The following is a 16,284-nucleotide window of genomic DNA, read 5'->3' on the forward strand; positions in this document are numbered from 1 at the left end:
ACGGGCGCGCAGGCGCCGCCCGCCCCGCTGGTCTGATTAGCATAGGACCCTGGGCCCCGCCCCCTGCTTTGCATGCGCACGGCCGGCCCCGCCCCCGCTGTCAGCTGGAGGAAGCAGAGTAGGAAGCGGCCGCGATGTCCTTTTGTGTCCTACAAGCAGCCGGCGGCGCCGCCGAGTGAGGGGACGCGGCGCGGTGGGGCGGTACGGCCCGAGGAGGCGGCGGAGGAGGGGCCGCCCGCGGCCCCCGGCTCACCCTGGCACTCCGGGCCGCTCGGCCCCCATGCCTGCCCGAACGCCCTGTCGGAGCCCCAGGTCCGGGGGCGGAGGGGAGCGCTGCCGCGGGGGTGGGCGGGCGGGGCGCGGGGGCCATGTGCGAGCGCGGCAGGGAGGCGGGCGGGGCGGGCTGCAGGCGGGGTCCAGCTCTGGAGCCAGTCCGGGCCACGGTTGGGACCCAGTCGATGGCTGGACTGGTCAGGGTTCAGGCGGGATCCGGCGTCCGAGTCCTGGTGGGCCGGCCTGGGGCAGGATCTGGCTCTGGCTGCGGGTCCTGACCCGGGTCAGGATTGGGCCTCCGATCCGGCCCGCCCCGGGGCAGGGTTCAATCCCGCACTTGCCGAAGTCCCTGGGGCTGGCCCGGGTGGTGGACTGGGAGGGCTCTGTGTCGGGGAAGGGGCTCTGAAGACCACGTGGGGGCGCTCGAAGGGGCCTGGGGCCACCCTCCTCTCTGGGTCAAAGGTCATCGCACCGTCAGGGGGAGAACTTCCTCCTTCTTGGCTCTCCCCACTTACTTCCTGATAACCTGGTAGAGGTCTCCCGCGGGCGGGGTGGGGAGGCATAGCAACTTTAGGCAACTTCCCAAAGGTGTGCGCAGGTTGGGGGGGTGGAACGCGGCGCCCCGGGAGGTGGCGGCCTCTGCGACAGCGCGAGTGTAAGAGTGGACCTGCAGGCCGGTCTCGAGGAGGTGGAGCGGCACCCGCCGTGTGCCTGGAATCGGCATGCTGGGGCAGGAGGGCAGCCGCGTGTCAGGTGTGAAAAGCTCTGGAGGTGTTTTCATGAGTCCGTGCCTGTGCTTGTGGATGTGGGGACCTAGTGAGAGTGTGTGTGATCATGAGCCTTGATTGAGTTCGCGGATGGGGTGTGCGCTCCAGGAGAAGTATGTGAGCACAGTGTGAGCAGGAGTGAGCACGGGTTTGGGAAGGCTGGTGCGAGTGTGAAAACCCCCAGCAGAGAGCGAGCCTGCGTGGGCTTGTGGGGCCCCTGAGCACCTCCGTGAGTGGAGTGTGTGAACTCGGTGTGAGCACGTCCACTGGCGTTGGGTCTGGGCTTCAGTGCCCGCTCTCCAATGCAGAATATCCACACGAGGGCAGGGTCTCAGAGGTCCCCCCAACATCTGGAGAAAACTGGGAAGTATCCTGCTCCTGTCTAGGGATTCCAGGTGGGGTTGAAGGTTGCCTGGGGGCTACGGTTACCCTGCTCCCTGGCCTGGGTGGGAGTAGGGCCTTTCTAAGCCTCCCCTAGGTTCCCAAGGGAGAGACCGGCTGTCAGTTACTGGCCCTGAAGACTCTGTTTCCATGGCAACAGCTGGGAGGGGGGCAGTGTTACTGGGCAGTCCTTCCTTGGACTCTGCCCCCATTCCTCCCCCCTTGCTGGGCCTGGAAGCCTGTCCCTAGGCCCGAGGTTGGGCAACCCGTGTGGCAGGGTGTCTCCCATCCCCCATCCCAGTACCTCCCTACGAACCTACGGGTCTCTCCCTGCAGGTGACCAGCGCCATGTCCAGCCAGGTGGTGGGCATTGAGCCTCTCTACATCAAGGCAGAGCCGGCCAGCCCCGACAGCCCAAAGGGTTCTTCAGAGACGGAGACCGAGCCTCCTGTGGCACTGGCCCCTGGTCCAGCTCCCACCCGCTGCCTCCCAGGCCATAAGGAAGAGGAGGATGGGGAGGGGGCTGGGCCTGGCGAGCAGGGCGGTGGGAAGCTGGTGCTCAGCTCCCTGCCCAAGCGCCTCTGCCTGGTCTGTGGGGACGTGGCCTCTGGCTATCACTACGGTGTGGCATCCTGTGAGGCCTGCAAAGCCTTCTTCAAGAGGACCATCCAGGGTGAGCCCCCAGCCCACTCCCCTGCCCTTTGCCCTGCACCCTCTGGGTACAGTAGGCCCCCAGATGGCTGAGGCACCGCTTGAGGCTGGCAATGTGGTGTTTCCAGGGTCTCTACCTCCCAGAGACACCCTTTCCCTGAGAAGTATGGTAAACGCACTGGGTGTACTGATGCATTGCAGTGGATGTGAGTGAGCTCAGGGTACCACCTGGGTACTCTAGGCCCAGCACCTTCTATAGTGGCTCTGAAAGAGTCCAAGGCAGCCTCTGTTCCTAAGCTTTGTTCTTGCTTCTGGCAGCTTCTGACCTCTCCCCAGCATAGAACATGTCCCCTTTTTCTTAATTTTCCCAAAGCAGCACCAACACAAGGCAGATTTTAAATTTTCTTTTTTTTTTTTTTTTTTTTAGACAGAGTCTCACTCTGTTGCTCAGGCTAGAGTACAGTGGCGTGATCTCTGCTCACTGCAACCTCTGCCTCCGGGTTCAAGAGATTCTCCTGCCTCAGCCTCTTGAGTAGCTGGTACTACAGGTGTGCACCACCACGCCCAGCTAATTTTTGTACTTTTTTTTTTGAGACAGAGTCTTGCTCTATCACCCAGGCTGGAGTGCGGTGTCACAATCTCGGCTCACTGCAAGCTCCGCCTCCCGGGTTCACACCATTGTCCTGCCTCAGCCTCCCGAGTAGCTGGGACTACAGGCGCCCACCACCACGCCCGGCTAATTTTTTTTTTGTATTTGTAGTAGAGATGGGGTTTCACCATGTTAGCCAGGATGGTCTCGATCTCCTGACCTTGTGATCCGTCTGCCTTGGCCTCCCAAAGTGCTGGGATTATAGACGTGAGCCACCGCGCCCAGCCAATTTTTGTATTTTTCGGAGAGACAACGTTTAACCATGTTAGCCAGGCTGGTCTTGAACTCCTGACCTCAAATGATCCACCTACCTTGGCCTCCCAAAACAAGGCAGATTTTTATCAGTGCTTGAGAGGGGCTGCATCATAGTTTAGCACCCAACTTTAAAAAGACTAACAGGCGAGACTGGACATGGTTGCTCACACCTATAATCCCAGCACTTTGGGAGGCCAAGGTGGGTGGATCACCTGAGGTCAGGAGATTGAGACCAGCCTGGCCAGCGTGGTGAAACCCCATCTCTACTAAAAATGCAAAAAATTAGCTAGGCATGGTGGCTCGCAGCTGTAATCCCAGCTACTTGAGAGGCTGAGGCAGGAGAATTGCTTGAACCCAGGAGGCGGAGGTTACAGTGAGCCAAGATCACACCACTGCACTCCAGCCTGGGTGACAGAGCGAGATTCCGTCTCAAAAAAAAAAAAAATGTTGGGCTTGGTGGCTCATGGTCTGTAATCCCAGCACTTCCAGCACTTTGGGAGTCCAAGGCGGGCAGATCATGAGGTCAGGAGTTCGAGACTAGCCTGACCAACATGGTGAAACCCCGTCTCTACTAAAAATACAAAAATTAGCCGGGTGTGGTGGTGAGTGCCTGTAATCCCAGCTACTTGGGAGGCTGAGGCAGGAGAATCGCTTGAACCTGGGAGGCAGAGGTTGCAGTGAGCTGAGATTGTGCCACAGCACTCTAGCCTGGGCAACAGAGTGAGACTCACGTCTCAAAAAAAAAAAAAAAAAAAAAAAAAAAGGCAGGCATCTCTGCTCTTAAAAGTCACTAATTTTTTTTCTCACTCAGGAAAGCTTATCAGAATTTGGGGGAATGAGCAAGATGCTGACGTAAGCATTGCCTGGGAAGCACCTATTATCTCTGTTATTTCTGCTTTTATGTAACCATTGGTTACTTGGGGGGCTATAATACGTATAATAAAAAAAAAAAAAAAGGCCAGGCATGGTGGCTCCTGCCTTTAATCCCAGCACTTTCAGAGGCTGAGATGGGAGGATAATAAGGTCAGGAGTTCGAGACCAGCCTGGCCAACATGGTGAAACCCTGTCTCTACTAAAAATATAAAAATTAGTCAGGCGTGGTGGTGGGTACCTGTAGTCCCAGCTACTCAGGAGGCTGAGGCAGGAGAATCGCTGGAACCCAGGAGGCGGAGGTTGGAGTGAGCCAAGATCATGTCACTGCACTCCCAGCCTGGGCGACAGGGTGAGAGTCCGTCTCAAAAAAAAAAAAAAAGTCTTGAGTGCTTACCTTGTGCTAGGTACTGTGTTCTTTTATGATCTCAGTTAGTCCCCACAGCAACCCTCTAAGGCGTCAGTACTGTTATAACTGAGACTAAGAGGTATTTGAAGCTTTGTTGAAGTCTCACAACTAGGAAATGGCAGAACCAGGATTTGAGCGTGGGTCAGTATAGGTCCAGAGCTGAGCTCCTCAATGTTAGACTGCTGCCTCTGCTTATTACTAGTAACACCAAACTTTGGACAGACGCCGAATGACTGATTGTGACATTCCAGCCAGTTTTTTTTTTTTTTTTTTTTTTGAGATGGAGTTTTGCTCTTGTCCAGGCTGGAGTGCCCACGGTCGTGGCTCACTGTAACCTCTGCCTCCCGGGTTCAAGCCGTTGGCCTGCCTCAGTCTCCGAAGTAGCTGGGATTACAGGCACCTGCCACCATGCCCGGCTAATTTTTGTGTTTTTAGTAGGAATGGGGTGTCACCATGTTGGCCAAGCTGGTCTCAAACTCCTGACCTCAGGTGATCTGTCCTTCTCAGACTCCAAAAGTGCTGGGATTATAGGTGTGAGCCACTGCGCCCAGCCAATCCAGCAAGTTTTAACTTGGCCAAAATTCACTGATCTAAAACTCTGTGCACCCTTCCCGCTCTGAAGACCAGTGAGCCAGCAGGCCAGAGTGCAGATGTCTCTTACCTACCCTGGGGCCCCTCACTGTATGTTGACTCTTGACAAATATTTATTGCGTGCTGGCTGTGAATAGGAATTGTATATTGAGCACTTAGGTGTTATGAACCATGCTAGATGTTTTGCCTATATTATCCCCTTTAATTTGGGGCACTTTTACAGCTGGGAAACTGAGGGTTCAAGGGGTTAGGTATAGGACTTGCCCAAGGTCATAAAGGTATGTGGTAGCCAGAGTCCCTGCTCAGCACAGACCTATGCTTTTCTGTCCTGGGCAGTGTTCCAGGCCTTGGGGACACAGCTGGGGCTGAAGCAGGGCTGTTTCTGCCCTCAGGCACTTTTCCTCCTGGCAGAGGGGAGAGCTGGGCAACAGTGAGTGGCATAGACTTGTCTTATTACAGCTGTGGTATGTGCAGGAAGGGGAGGTGCTGGTTCTGAGGCTCCAGAGGGCTTGTCTTTTTTTTTTTTTTTTTTTTTCTGAGACGAAGTCTTGCTCTGTCACCCAGGCTGGAGTCCAGTGGCGTGATCTCGGCTCACTGCAAGCTCCGCCTCCCAGGTTCACGCCATTCTCCTGCCTCACACTCCCGGAGTAGCTGGGACTACAGGCGCCCGCCACCATGCCCGGCTAATTTTTGTGTATTTTTAGTAGAGACGGGGTTTCACCATGTTAGCCAGGATGGTCTCGATCTCCTGACCTCATGATCCGCCCACCTCAGCCTCCCAAAGTGCTGGGATTACAGGCGTGAGCCACCGCGTCCGGCCTCTTTTTTTTTTTTTTTAGATGGAGTCTCGCTCTGTTGCCCAGGCTGGAGTGCAGTGGTACGATCTCAGCTCACTGCAACCTCCGCCTCCTGGGTTCAAGCGATTCTTCTGCCTCAGCCTCCCAAGTAGCTGGGACCACAGGCACACGCCACCACGCCCAGCTAATTTTTGTATTTTTAGTAGAGACGGGGTTTCACCACGTTGGTCAGGCTGGTCTCGAACTCCTGACCTTGTGATCCACCTGACTTGGCCTCCCCAAGTGCTGGGATTATAAGCGTAAGCCGCTGCGGAGCCTGGCCTTTTGTTTGAGACAGAGTTTCGCTCTGGTTGTCCAGGCTGGAGTGCAATGGCACGATCTCGGCTCACTGCGCCCTCCACCTCCCAGGTTCAAGCAATTCTCCTGCCTCAGCCTCCCGAGTAACTGGGATTACAGACATACACCACCATGCCCAGCTAGTTTTTTTTTTTGAGATGGAGTCTCGCTGTGTCACCCAGGCTGGAGTGCAGTGGCATGATCTCGGCTCACTGCAACCTCTGCCTCCCAGATTCAAGCGATTCTCCTGCCTCAGCCTCTTGAGTAGCTGGGATTACAGGTGCCCACTACCACACCAGGCTAATTTTTGTACTTTTAGTAGAGACAGGGTTTTACCATGTTGGCCAGGCTGGTCTCGAACTCCTGACCTCAGGTGATCCGACTGCCTTGGCCTCCCAAAGTGCTGGGATTACAGGTGTGAGCCACTGCGCCCGGCCATGGTGTCTTGAGCTGAGTGTAGAAGCCCAAGTAGGGGGTAGGAGAAAACGCACCGTGAGGAGAAATGTGCCGCTGGCCTGCTGTCTAGCTGTGTCATTTGGTCCTTGTGAGGCCAGGAGGGCCGCCAGCCCCACGTTACTAGTGCTGAGGACCTCCAAAGTGACAGTGAGCGGAGGGAGGTGAGGGAGCCTGTGTGAACTTCAGAACCTGTTGGAGGAACATGGAGGAGGCGAGAACAAGGAGCAGAGGTCAAAAGGTGGCAAGGAGCAGGGGCATAGGCCTGGGAGGACGTGGGTTTGCTTTGGCTTGGACTCAGAGAAGGGAAATCCCTGGAGGGTTTTGAGAAGAGGAGGTACATGATGTGATGGAGGCTTAATAGAACCCTCTTGGCTGCTGTGTTGAGAAGAGACTGGAGCAAGCAGGGACAGAGCAGGAGGCCAGCGAGGGGTGGGGTGACAGTGACTATCGGGTCAAAGGTGGAAGTAGTTGCCAGGAGCAGGAGGTGGATTCTGGACCTAGGGGGAGGTAAAGCCCACCAGAATGTGTCGGTGGCTAGGAACCAGAGATTCTGCCCAGGTTTCTTCATGGGCAAGTGAACACGTGGAGTCCACGTAGGCTGTGTTCGGTCCGAGATGCCTTCTAGACATGCAGGATGTCAAGGAGGCAGCTGGAGAGATGGGTCTGGAGCTCACAGCAGGTCCAGGCTAGAGGTAGAAACATGAGAGCCCCACAGCTGGAGAAGATCGCCATGGGATTGGAGATGAACTCCAAGGACAACCCTGGTAGTCTGGATGGAAGAGCTTGGGAAGATGCACAGAAACCACAAAGTGACTGGTGCAGTGGGAGGAAAACCACAGTGTATGGTGTCCTAGAAGCAAAAGAAGAAAGTGTTTTAAGTGTTTCAGCAGGAGGTGATCAACGGCCTTAGATCCTTCTTTTAGGCCAAGTAACATGAGGACTGAGAATTGACAACTGGATTTAGCAACGCAGAGGTCCTTGTGGCTTTGATGTCAGCAGATGAAGGCTGTGTGGTCCAGAGATGAGGCTTGGGGCCGAGATGCAGCCCCGCTGCCTGTTCCAGCTCCTCCCTCATCCAGGCAGGGTCTCCCCGCCCAGCAACCACTCCCCTCCCTGCCCGCTTATGGCTGCCTGCTCTCCCTTTCCTCCCCGTACCCCCAGACCTGTGCTTGCCCGGGGAGAGTCAGGGTTCTCCTGTCAGCTGGGTCCCCTCCCGACCCTGGGAGGCCGCTTCTGGAGCCCTGCCTCTTCCTGGCAGGGAGCATCGAGTACAGCTGTCCGGCCTCCAACGAGTGTGAGATCACCAAGCGGAGACGCAAGGCCTGCCAGGCCTGCCGCTTCACCAAGTGCCTGCGGGTGGGCATGCTCAAGGAGGGTGAGCGCTGGGCAGGGGCTGGGCGAGGGCTGGGGGAGTGGGGGGCCCGGGCTGGATGGGCGCGAGGCCTGGGAGTTCTGGTGAGTGGACTGGGGGAGGACAACTCTGGAGAGCAACCCCACCCTGCCCACAGCACCGCAGTCATGGTCCTATCTGTCCTACAATTCAAGGAGTGCGCCTGGACCGCGTCCGGGGTGGGCGGCAGAAGTACAAGCGGCGACCAGAGGTGGACCCACTGCCCTTCCCGGGCCCCTTCCCTGCTGGGCCCCTGGCAGTCGCTGGCGGCCCCCGGAAGACAGGTGAGAGCACTGTGGGTCCCTGGGGCTAGGACACGGGAGGCCTATGTGTGGCATCATAGTTACCTTTGGCACTGGGACCTGTATTTCCCCTTCGTCTCTTCACTCACTCATTTCCCCAAGACGTGTGAAAATGCCTTTTCCTGCATTGGGAAAAATAGTAGGACGTGGAATAGGGACGATTTTCCAGCACTCACAGCCTGTCCACAAACACACAGGCTTTCCCTGGGAGACAGCGCTCTTCCCGGAGGGAAGTCGCTGGCCAGCTGCTACTGAGGAAGGCCACAGGGGGAGCGACTCTGGGAAGATGCTTGACCCCTTGAGGCTTGACTCTTGTCCTCTAATTGTCACCGCAGCCCCAGTGAATGCACTGGTGTCTCATCTGCTGGTGGTTGAGCCTGAGAAGCTCTATGCCATGCCTGACCCTGCGGGCCCTGATGGGCACCTCCCAGCCGTGGCTACCCTCTGTGACCTCTTTGACCGAGAGATTGTGGTCACCATCAGCTGGGCCAAGAGCATCCCAGGTAAAGGGCCCAGGTGACCTGGGGCTGCCCTGAACAGGCCCGGCTCTGGTGCGCTTGCTCAGTCAGGCCCGCTCCCCACTGCCCCCTAGGTTTCTCATCGCTGTCGCTGTCTGACCAGATGTCAGTACTGCAGAGCGTGTGGATGGAGGTACTGGTGCTGGGTGTGGCCCAGCGCTCACTGCCACTGCAGGATGAGCTGGCCTTTGCTGAGGACTTAGTCCTGGATGAAGAAGGGGCACGGGCAGCTGGCCTGGGGGAACTGGGGGCTGCCCTGCTGCAACTGGTGCGACGGCTGCAGGCCCTGCGGCTGGAGCGAGAGGAGTACGTTCTACTGAAGGCCCTGGCCCTTGCCAATTCAGGTGAGTCTGGAGCTGGCACGGACAGGTGTCTCCGTAAGGTCTTCAGGTTTTTAACTCAGTGATGGTGACACAGTCCCATTTTGCAGATAAGGAAAACTGAGGCTTAGGGAAGAACAATGATTTGCTCAAACTCAAAAAGCAAGCCAAGTGCAGGCTCCAAACTGCACACAGGATTTTGAGCCCTAGTGCCATGCCAATGCAGAAAGGTCAAGTTTAGTGGGAGGGAAGGTGGGGAGGGTACAAGGTGGCCACAGTTGAGAGAGAAAAGGTGGGGTCCTGGCCCACGTGCTGGAGCAGAGTGGTGCCGCTCAATCAGCCAATCAACAAATCCTCATTTGGCTCTTCCTTAGACCCCATCCATCAGTGTTCAAGATGTGGGAAGTGCCCTTGCCAGAGATAGCCCAGGCCAATACCACGCTCCTCTCTTCTTGCAGACTCTGTGCACATCGAAGATGCTGAGGCTGTGGAGCAGCTGCGAGAAGCTCTGCACGAGGCCCTGCTGGAGTACGAAGCCGGCCGGGCTGGCCCCGGAGGGGGTGCTGAGCGGCGGAGGGCGGGCAGGCTGCTGCTCACGCTACCGCTCCTCCGCCAGACAGCAGGCAAAGTGCTGGCCCATTTCTATGGGGTGAAGCTGGAAGGCAAGGTGCCCATGCACAAGCTCTTCTTGGAAATGCTCGAGGCCATGATGGACTGAGGCAAGGGGTGGTCCTGGTGGGGGTTCTGGCAGGACCTGCCTAGCATGGGGTCAGCCCCAAGGGCTGGGGCGGAGCTGGGGTCTGGGCAGTGCCACAGCCTGCTGGCAAGGCCAGGGCAATGCCATCAGCCCCTGGGAACAGGCCCCACGCCCTCCCCTCCCCCCTCCTAGGGGGTGTCAGAAGCTGGGAACGTTGTGTCCAGGCTCTGGGCACAGTGCTGCCCCTTGCAAGCCATAACGTGCCCCCAGAGTGTAGGGGGCCTTGCGGAAGCCATAGGGGGCTGCAGGGGATGTGTGGGAGGCAGAAGCCTATCTCAGGGAGGGAAGGGGATGGAGGCCACAGTCTCCCAGTGGGTGATGCTTTTGCTGCTGCTTAATCCTACCCCCTCTTCAGAGCAGAGTGGGACTTGGAGAGCAAAGGCCCATACCCCTTCGCTCCTCCTCTCATCATTTGCATTGGGCATTAGTGCCCCCCCTTGAAGCAATAACTCCAAGCAGGCTCCAGCCCCTTGACCACTGGGGTGGCCAGGGCTTCCCCATCAGCTCCCACCCAACCTCCTCAGGGGGTAGGAGAGCACTGCCTCTATGCCCTGCAGAGCAATAACACTATATTTATTTTTGGGTTTGGCCAGGGAGGCGCAGGGACATGGGGCAAGCCAGGGCCCAGAGCCCTTGGCTGTACAGAGACTCTATTTTAATGTATATTTGCTGCAAAGAGAAACCGCTTTTGGTTTTGAACCTTTAATGAGAAAAAAATATATAATGTCGAGCTCAAGAACACTGTGTGTTTGGTGTCATTGGGTCAAGGGTTGGGGATACACACGGCAGAATTCGGAAACAGAGTATACATCAACAAAAATATTAGTCATAACAAGAAAAACTGGCGCCTGGCACAATCAACTCTCAGTTTCCTCTTCACTCAGCAGCATGTTGGGGATCCCGCGGCTGATGGGGAACATACGTCCAGACTCCGGGCACTGCAGGGTGCCCTCTATCACTTCCACCTGTGGGCGGGAGGGACAGGGCTGAGCACTGGCAGCCTCAGTGAGGGAGGCAGGTGGCCCAGGAAGGAAGTGATGGGCCGCTTCTCACCTCCAGCAGCAGATGGTGCATGGTCCTCAGAAACTCTTCATTCTCCTCATACCCCTCAACCGGCCCTTTAGGCACCTGGATCAGGCGCAACTGTGGGCAAGAGGTGAAATTATCTCCGGGCATCCCGAACTCCCGCCTCAGCCCGGCTGAGGTGTGCCCGCCCCGCACTCCCCGGGATATGCTCAGGCGGGGTAACGATCCTCACATTATCGGCCGCCTCCAGGAACGCCGCCCACTCCACCTTAGGTATCATACGCGCCACGAAGTTGGGGTTGAACTCCACAGGGCAGATACGGACCTCAGTGGCCTGGCAGGACGGAGGAGTTTAGGCAAGCACTGGACCCCGGCCCACCATCCCGCCCGAAAAGGGAAGCCCGCCGTGGTACCTGAAGGCGCAGGGGGAAGCCACGGGACCCCACCCCCCGCACATGCGAGCTCAGCAGATTGTGGGTGAGCAGTTTCATATCGCCGAACGGGCTCTCGCCAGGCCGGAACCGGAAAGAGGGCGTCCTCCGCTTCGTCACTTCCGGGGATGCTCCACTCGATGCTATTGGATGGCCAGGAGAACCGGAAGTGGCGAACTTACTGGAAATTCTTGTGCTTGCGGGAGCTGAGCTAGGTAAGTGAAAGACCTGTCGGGTCACGCGCCACTACCGGAAGCGTCTCAGCAGGCGGTTCCTACAGCGCACGCCCAGCTTTTTTTTTTTTTCGGCACAAATCCGTCGTAAGATGCAAATAATATGCAAAATAGCTGCAATGCAGGGGCTCTCGTTGAATGCAAAATAAACATGTTTTACTCCTACACAGGCGCCTAACACCGTCGTCTTCTGTACCCCGCTTTCGGTTAAGGGTCAGAAATACTGCCCTATCTGTAAATTAGACCCGTGGAAGCCGAGCGGCACCTCATTCTTATATGCAAATTAGCTGCCCCACTGCCGAAAGCTCTGCCCAATTTGTAATTGCGTCTGCTGTCCAGCCCCCGATGCAAATGAGGCGAGGGTCCCCAAAGCTCTGTTATACGCGTGGCCGCTCGCGCCTGCGCAGTGGAGGCGGCCCAGGTCCGCCTTACGCAGGGTGTCGCAGCAGTGCCTCCAGGCGTGCCCCGCCTGCTGCGGTGGCCCCAGCTAGGGGGCGGAGTGGAAGTGGTCGTAGGGCGGGTATGGGACTAGCTGTCGTGTGCGTCCTAAGACGCTCAGCGAGCTATATACTCGGTGGGTCCGCCGGTCAGTCTGTGGCAGCGACAGCAGCAGCAAGACGGCGAAGTGAAGGAGGGTGGGCGTCTGGCGGGGTCCGCAGTTTCAGCAGAGCCGCTGCAGCCATGGCCCCGATCAAGGTGACCGCTGGCCCGGCCGGGCCTGACATCCCCCACTACCCCCATGCCAACCCCCGTCGCGCTGGTCTGGGAGTATCGCTTTATTTCCTGCCTGCCAGACCCCTCCCCGCCGGCCGCGCCGCTCATCCCTTCAGAAGGCCCTCGTGGCTGCCCACCCTTCTCGCCAATCGTGGGGACCTCACCTCCCGGGACAGTTCCGAGGCATTTTTTTTTTTTTTTTTTTGAGATGGAGTCTCTGTGTCGCCCAGGCTGGAGTGCAGTGTCGCAATCTCTGCTTATTGCAACCTCCGCCTCCCGGGTTGAAGCGATTCTACTGCCTCAGCCTCCTGAGTAGGTGGGACTACAGGTGGGAGCCACCACGGCTGGCTACTGTATTTTTAGTAGAGACGGGGTTTCACCCTGTTGTTCAGACTGGTCTGGAACTCCTGACCTCAGGTGAACCGCCCGCCTCGGCCTCCCGAAGTGCTAGCATGACAGGTGTGAGCCACCGCGCCCGGCCTGATTTCCCCTATCTTCTGAAACAGCTGTCCCTTAGCGCCCCCGCCGGGGCTTCCCCCAGCCCGCTCCGACCTCCCTCCTCCAATGGCGAATTCCCACCTTTCTGCCTCCTCTTTCACTCACCTCCTGGAACTGTCCCCGGGGTCTTGGACCTTCCCCCTTCTCCTCCCAAACCGTGTGAGACCCCATTCCCTTTCTACTTCATCCTGCTCCCAATCTTTGGGCTCCTCAGAGACTCCACCACCTCAGACTCTCTCTCCCTACCCACTCTGGCCCCATGAAGCCCTCACGCACTCCAGGGACGGATCCTTCCCCCTTCAAAAGATTCCTTCTTTTGTTCTACCGCTCCTGGGTGTAGGGGCCTGGACAACCTCCCCCAGCGTTCCACCTGCTGCTGCCCTCCCTCTTCCTCCTCTTGAGGGTGGGACCCTCAGACCTGGCCAAGATCCTCTCCCTCCATGTTGTCAGGGACACCTCCTCACCCCAAATACAGCCCTCTAGCCCCTGCCCATTTTAATCCCACTCCTTTCCTGTAACAGACAGCATGTTATGCAACCCTTTGTGACACTAGGGGAAGCCTTCCCTCCCTTTCTCTGTTGTCACCAATGGCCCCTTAAAAGGAGCAGGGCCATCTTGAAACCTAGAGGAAATGGGGTAACCCGGTGTGAGCGGGCAGGGAGGGCCCTTGGAAACTCTGACAGGGCTGGAGCATCCTGCTGGGTTTCAGCCCTGGCTCTTGCAGGCCCAGCTGCCAGGCTCTCTGTTCACCTTCCTGCCTATGGTTTGCCCCGCTCCCTCACCCCCCTTACCTTGGAGTCCTTCCCTCTAGGTGGGAGATGCCATCCCTGCAGTGGAGGTGTTTGAAGGGGAGCCAGGGAACAAGGTGAACCTGGCAGAGCTGTTCAAAGGCAAGAAGGGTGTGCTGTTTGGAGTTCCTGGGGCCTTCACCCCTGGATGTTCCAAGGTGAGGCCCTTCCCCTTCTGAAGATCAGGACCTGGGATCTTTTGTGTTGCTCTTAAGTCCTCCACATAGTCCTGACAGGACTCCTAAAACGCATTTCAGTGCCATCAGAAAACAAGTAGAGCTGGACGCAGTGGCTCACGCCTGTAATCCCAGCACTTTGGGAGGCCAAGGCTGGTGGATCACGAGGTCAGGAGTTCAAAAGCAGCCTGGCCAAGATGATGAAACCCTGTCTCTACTAAAAATACAAAAAAATCAGCTGGGCATGGTGGCGAGTGCCTGTAATCCCAGCTACTGGGGAGGCTGAGGCAGAGAATTGCTTGAACCCAGGAGGCGGAGGTTGCAGTGAGTGGAGATTGTGCTACTGCACTCCAGCCTGGGCGAAACAGTGAGACTACGTCTCAAAAAAAAAAAAAAAAAAAAAAAAAAAAAAATAGAGACTGCAAAAAGGGAACAGTACCAGGAATGCTGAAGAAAAACATATTGCAATTAAATCCAACACCCCTGTTGGTCCTGCTAAATGACAGGCACTTTGGAAGGTGCTTGGAACTCAGATAACTAAGACATAGTTCTGCCCATGGAAAGTTCACGTCTGGACCATAAGGCATTAGGTTTCATTCTGAGCTTCCTAGTGGCCAAGGCAAAAAGAAAATAGAGTGGTTTAGACAGCTCTCATTGTCTGATCAGAGGTGTTGAGGCAGAGCAGTGAGGAGTGCCTGGAGATGAAGGGTGGGCTGGGGGGCAGATGCAGTTATCACTTTGCCAACCCTTTGTTCCCCTTCCCCAGACCCACCTACCAGGGTTTGTGGAGCAGGCTGAGGCTCTGAAGGCCAAGGGAGTCCAGGTGTTGGCCTGTCTGAGTGTTAATGATGCCTTTGTGACTGGCGAGTGGGGCCGAGCCCACAAGGCGGAAGGCAAGGTGAGGTGTGGGGCCTGCAGGGAGTCAGGGCCAGGTAGGATATTCTTCTTGTGACCTTTACTTTCTCTGCAGGTTCGGCTCCTGGCTGATCCCACTGGGGCCTTTGGGAAGGTGAGTGTTCCCCTGACCACCACAGGGACATGGTCGTGTGGGGAGCAGTGGGGGCCCTTGGCGTCTTCAGGGATTGCTGATACTTTTCTCTGTCTCTTCTTAGGAGACAGACTTATTACTAGATGATTCGTTAGTGTCCATCTTTGGGAATCGACGTCTCAAGAGGTAAAAGTGGAGAGTCCTCTGTGGGGGAAAGTCCCCTGTGGGGAGAGTCCTCTTGGAGAGAGTCCCCTGTGGGGAGAGTCCTCTGTGGGGAGAGTCGTCTGTGGGGAGAGTCGTCTGTGGAGAGAGTCCCCTGGGGGGAGAGTCCCCTGTGGGGAGAGTCCTCTGTGGAGAGAGTCCTCTGTGGGGAGAGTCCTCTGTGGGGAGAGTCGTCTGTGGGGAGAGTCGTCTGTGGAGAGAGTCCCCTGGGGGGAGAGTCCTCTGTCTGGAGAGTCCTCTGTGGGGGGAGTCCTCTGTGGGAGAGTCCTCTGTGGGAGAGTCCTCTGTGGGGAGAGTCCTCTGTGGGAGAGTCCTCTGTGGAGAGAGTCCTCTGTGGAGAGAGTCGTCTGTGGGGGAGTCCTCTGTGGGGAGAGTCCTCTGTGGGGAGAGTCGTCTGTGGGGAGAGTCCTCTGTGGGGAGAGTCGTCTGTGGGGGAGTCCTCTGTGGAGAGAGTCGTCTGTGGGGAGAGTCGTCTGTGGAGAGAGTCGTCTGTGGGGAGAGTCGTCTGTGGGGGAGTCCTCTGTGGAGAGAGTCGTCTGTGGAGAGAGTCGTCTGTGGGGGAGTCCTCTGTGGAGAGAGTCGTCTGTGGGGGAGTCCTCTGTGGAGAGAGTCGTCTGTGGGGGAGTCCTCTGTGGAGAGAGTCGTCTGTGTGTGAGTCCTCTGTGGGGAGAGTCCTCTGTGGAGAGAGTCCTCTGTGGAGAGAGTCGTCTGTGTGGGAGTCCTCTGTGGGGAGAGTCCTCTGTGGGGAGAGTCGTCTGTGTGGGAGTCATCTGTGGGGAGAGTCCTCTGTGGGGAGAGTCCTCTGTCGGGGAGTCCTCTCTGGAGTTCTCTTGGGTCCCTGGCTCTTCACCGCCTGTCTCTATGCCCAGCCTCCAAGCCCAGGCTGATGCAGCTGGCCGGGCCCTTCTTTCCGGCAGGTTCTCCATGGTGGTACAGGATGGCATAGTGAAGGCCCTGAATGTGGAACCAGATGGCACAGGCCTCACCTGCAGTCTGGCACCCAGCATCATCTCACAGCTCTGAGGCCCTGGGCCAGATTGCGTCCTCCACCTCTCCCTATCTCACCTGCCCAGCCCTGTGCCGGGACCCTGCAGTTGGAACCTTGGCCAGATTTCTGCAATAAACACTTGCAGTTTGTGTCCATCTCCTTGGTTATGAATGGCTGTTTTGCTGAGTGCCAGGCATTCTGGCATCATCACAGACTGGGTGAGAGCGGTGAGGGTGCAGATGGGCTGAAAGGGAGAATGTAGAGGATCCTGGCTTAATTAAGGGGAAACTAGGGAGGGCCTTTCAAGGGAAATGTTTTTTTTTTGAGACAGTTTCACTCTGTCACCCAGGCTGGAGTGCAGTGGCATGATCTCGGCTCACCACAACCTCCGCCTCCCAAGTTCAAGCGATTTTCCTGCCTCAGACTCCCCAGTAGTTGGGATTACAGGTGTCTGCCACCACGCCGGACTAAGTTTTTGTATTTTTGGTAGAGATGGGG

The 16,284-nt window shown here is 57.1% G+C and overlaps 3 protein-coding genes across 4 annotated transcripts; 2 read left to right on the plus strand and 1 right to left on the minus strand.

Moving 5' to 3' along the window:
• The first annotated feature begins 104 nt into the window (after nt 1-104).
• On the plus strand, nt 105-10,458 carry ESRRA (estrogen related receptor alpha). Of its 2 annotated transcripts, none has more exons than XM_030918862.1 (7): nt 105-312; nt 1,758-2,094; nt 7,694-7,810; nt 7,981-8,109; nt 8,463-8,630; nt 8,720-8,989; nt 9,424-10,458. In XM_030918862.1, the coding sequence occupies exons 2-7, from the start codon at nt 1,770-1,772 to the stop codon at nt 9,681-9,683; spliced, it is 1,269 nt and encodes a 422-aa protein (XP_030774722.1). In that variant the 5' UTR covers nt 105-312; nt 1,758-1,769; the 3' UTR covers nt 9,684-10,458. The 2 variants fall into 2 exon arrangements, with proteins under 2 accessions (XP_030774722.1, XP_010375466.1); XM_010377164.2 differs by lacking the exon at nt 105-312 and adding an exon at nt 746-1,026.
• TRMT112 (tRNA methyltransferase subunit 11-2) lies at nt 10,409-11,798 on the minus strand. The gene is made up of 4 exons (XM_010377149.2): nt 11,162-11,798; nt 10,981-11,082; nt 10,776-10,865; nt 10,409-10,687 (listed from the first exon to the last, which is right to left on the minus strand). The coding sequence occupies exons 1-4, from the start codon at nt 11,237-11,239 to the stop codon at nt 10,580-10,582; spliced, it is 378 nt and encodes a 125-aa protein (XP_010375451.1). The 5' UTR covers nt 11,240-11,798; the 3' UTR covers nt 10,409-10,579.
• A 10-nt stretch (nt 11,799-11,808) lies between these two features.
• On the plus strand, nt 11,809-15,941 carry PRDX5 (peroxiredoxin 5). Its single transcript, XM_010377175.2, has 6 exons — nt 11,809-12,108; nt 13,436-13,570; nt 14,355-14,486; nt 14,559-14,597; nt 14,701-14,762; nt 15,716-15,941. Exons 1-6 carry the CDS (start codon nt 11,935-11,937, stop codon nt 15,819-15,821), a joined length of 648 nt encoding a protein of 215 aa, XP_010375477.1. The 5' UTR covers nt 11,809-11,934; the 3' UTR covers nt 15,822-15,941.
• Nucleotides 15,942-16,284: the final 343 nt, after the last annotated feature.

This window comes from Rhinopithecus roxellana, chromosome 15 (assembly GCF_007565055.1).
Source record: "Rhinopithecus roxellana isolate Shanxi Qingling chromosome 15, ASM756505v1, whole genome shotgun sequence".
In the NCBI taxonomy this organism is placed as follows: Eukaryota; Metazoa; Chordata; class Mammalia; order Primates; family Cercopithecidae; genus Rhinopithecus; species Rhinopithecus roxellana.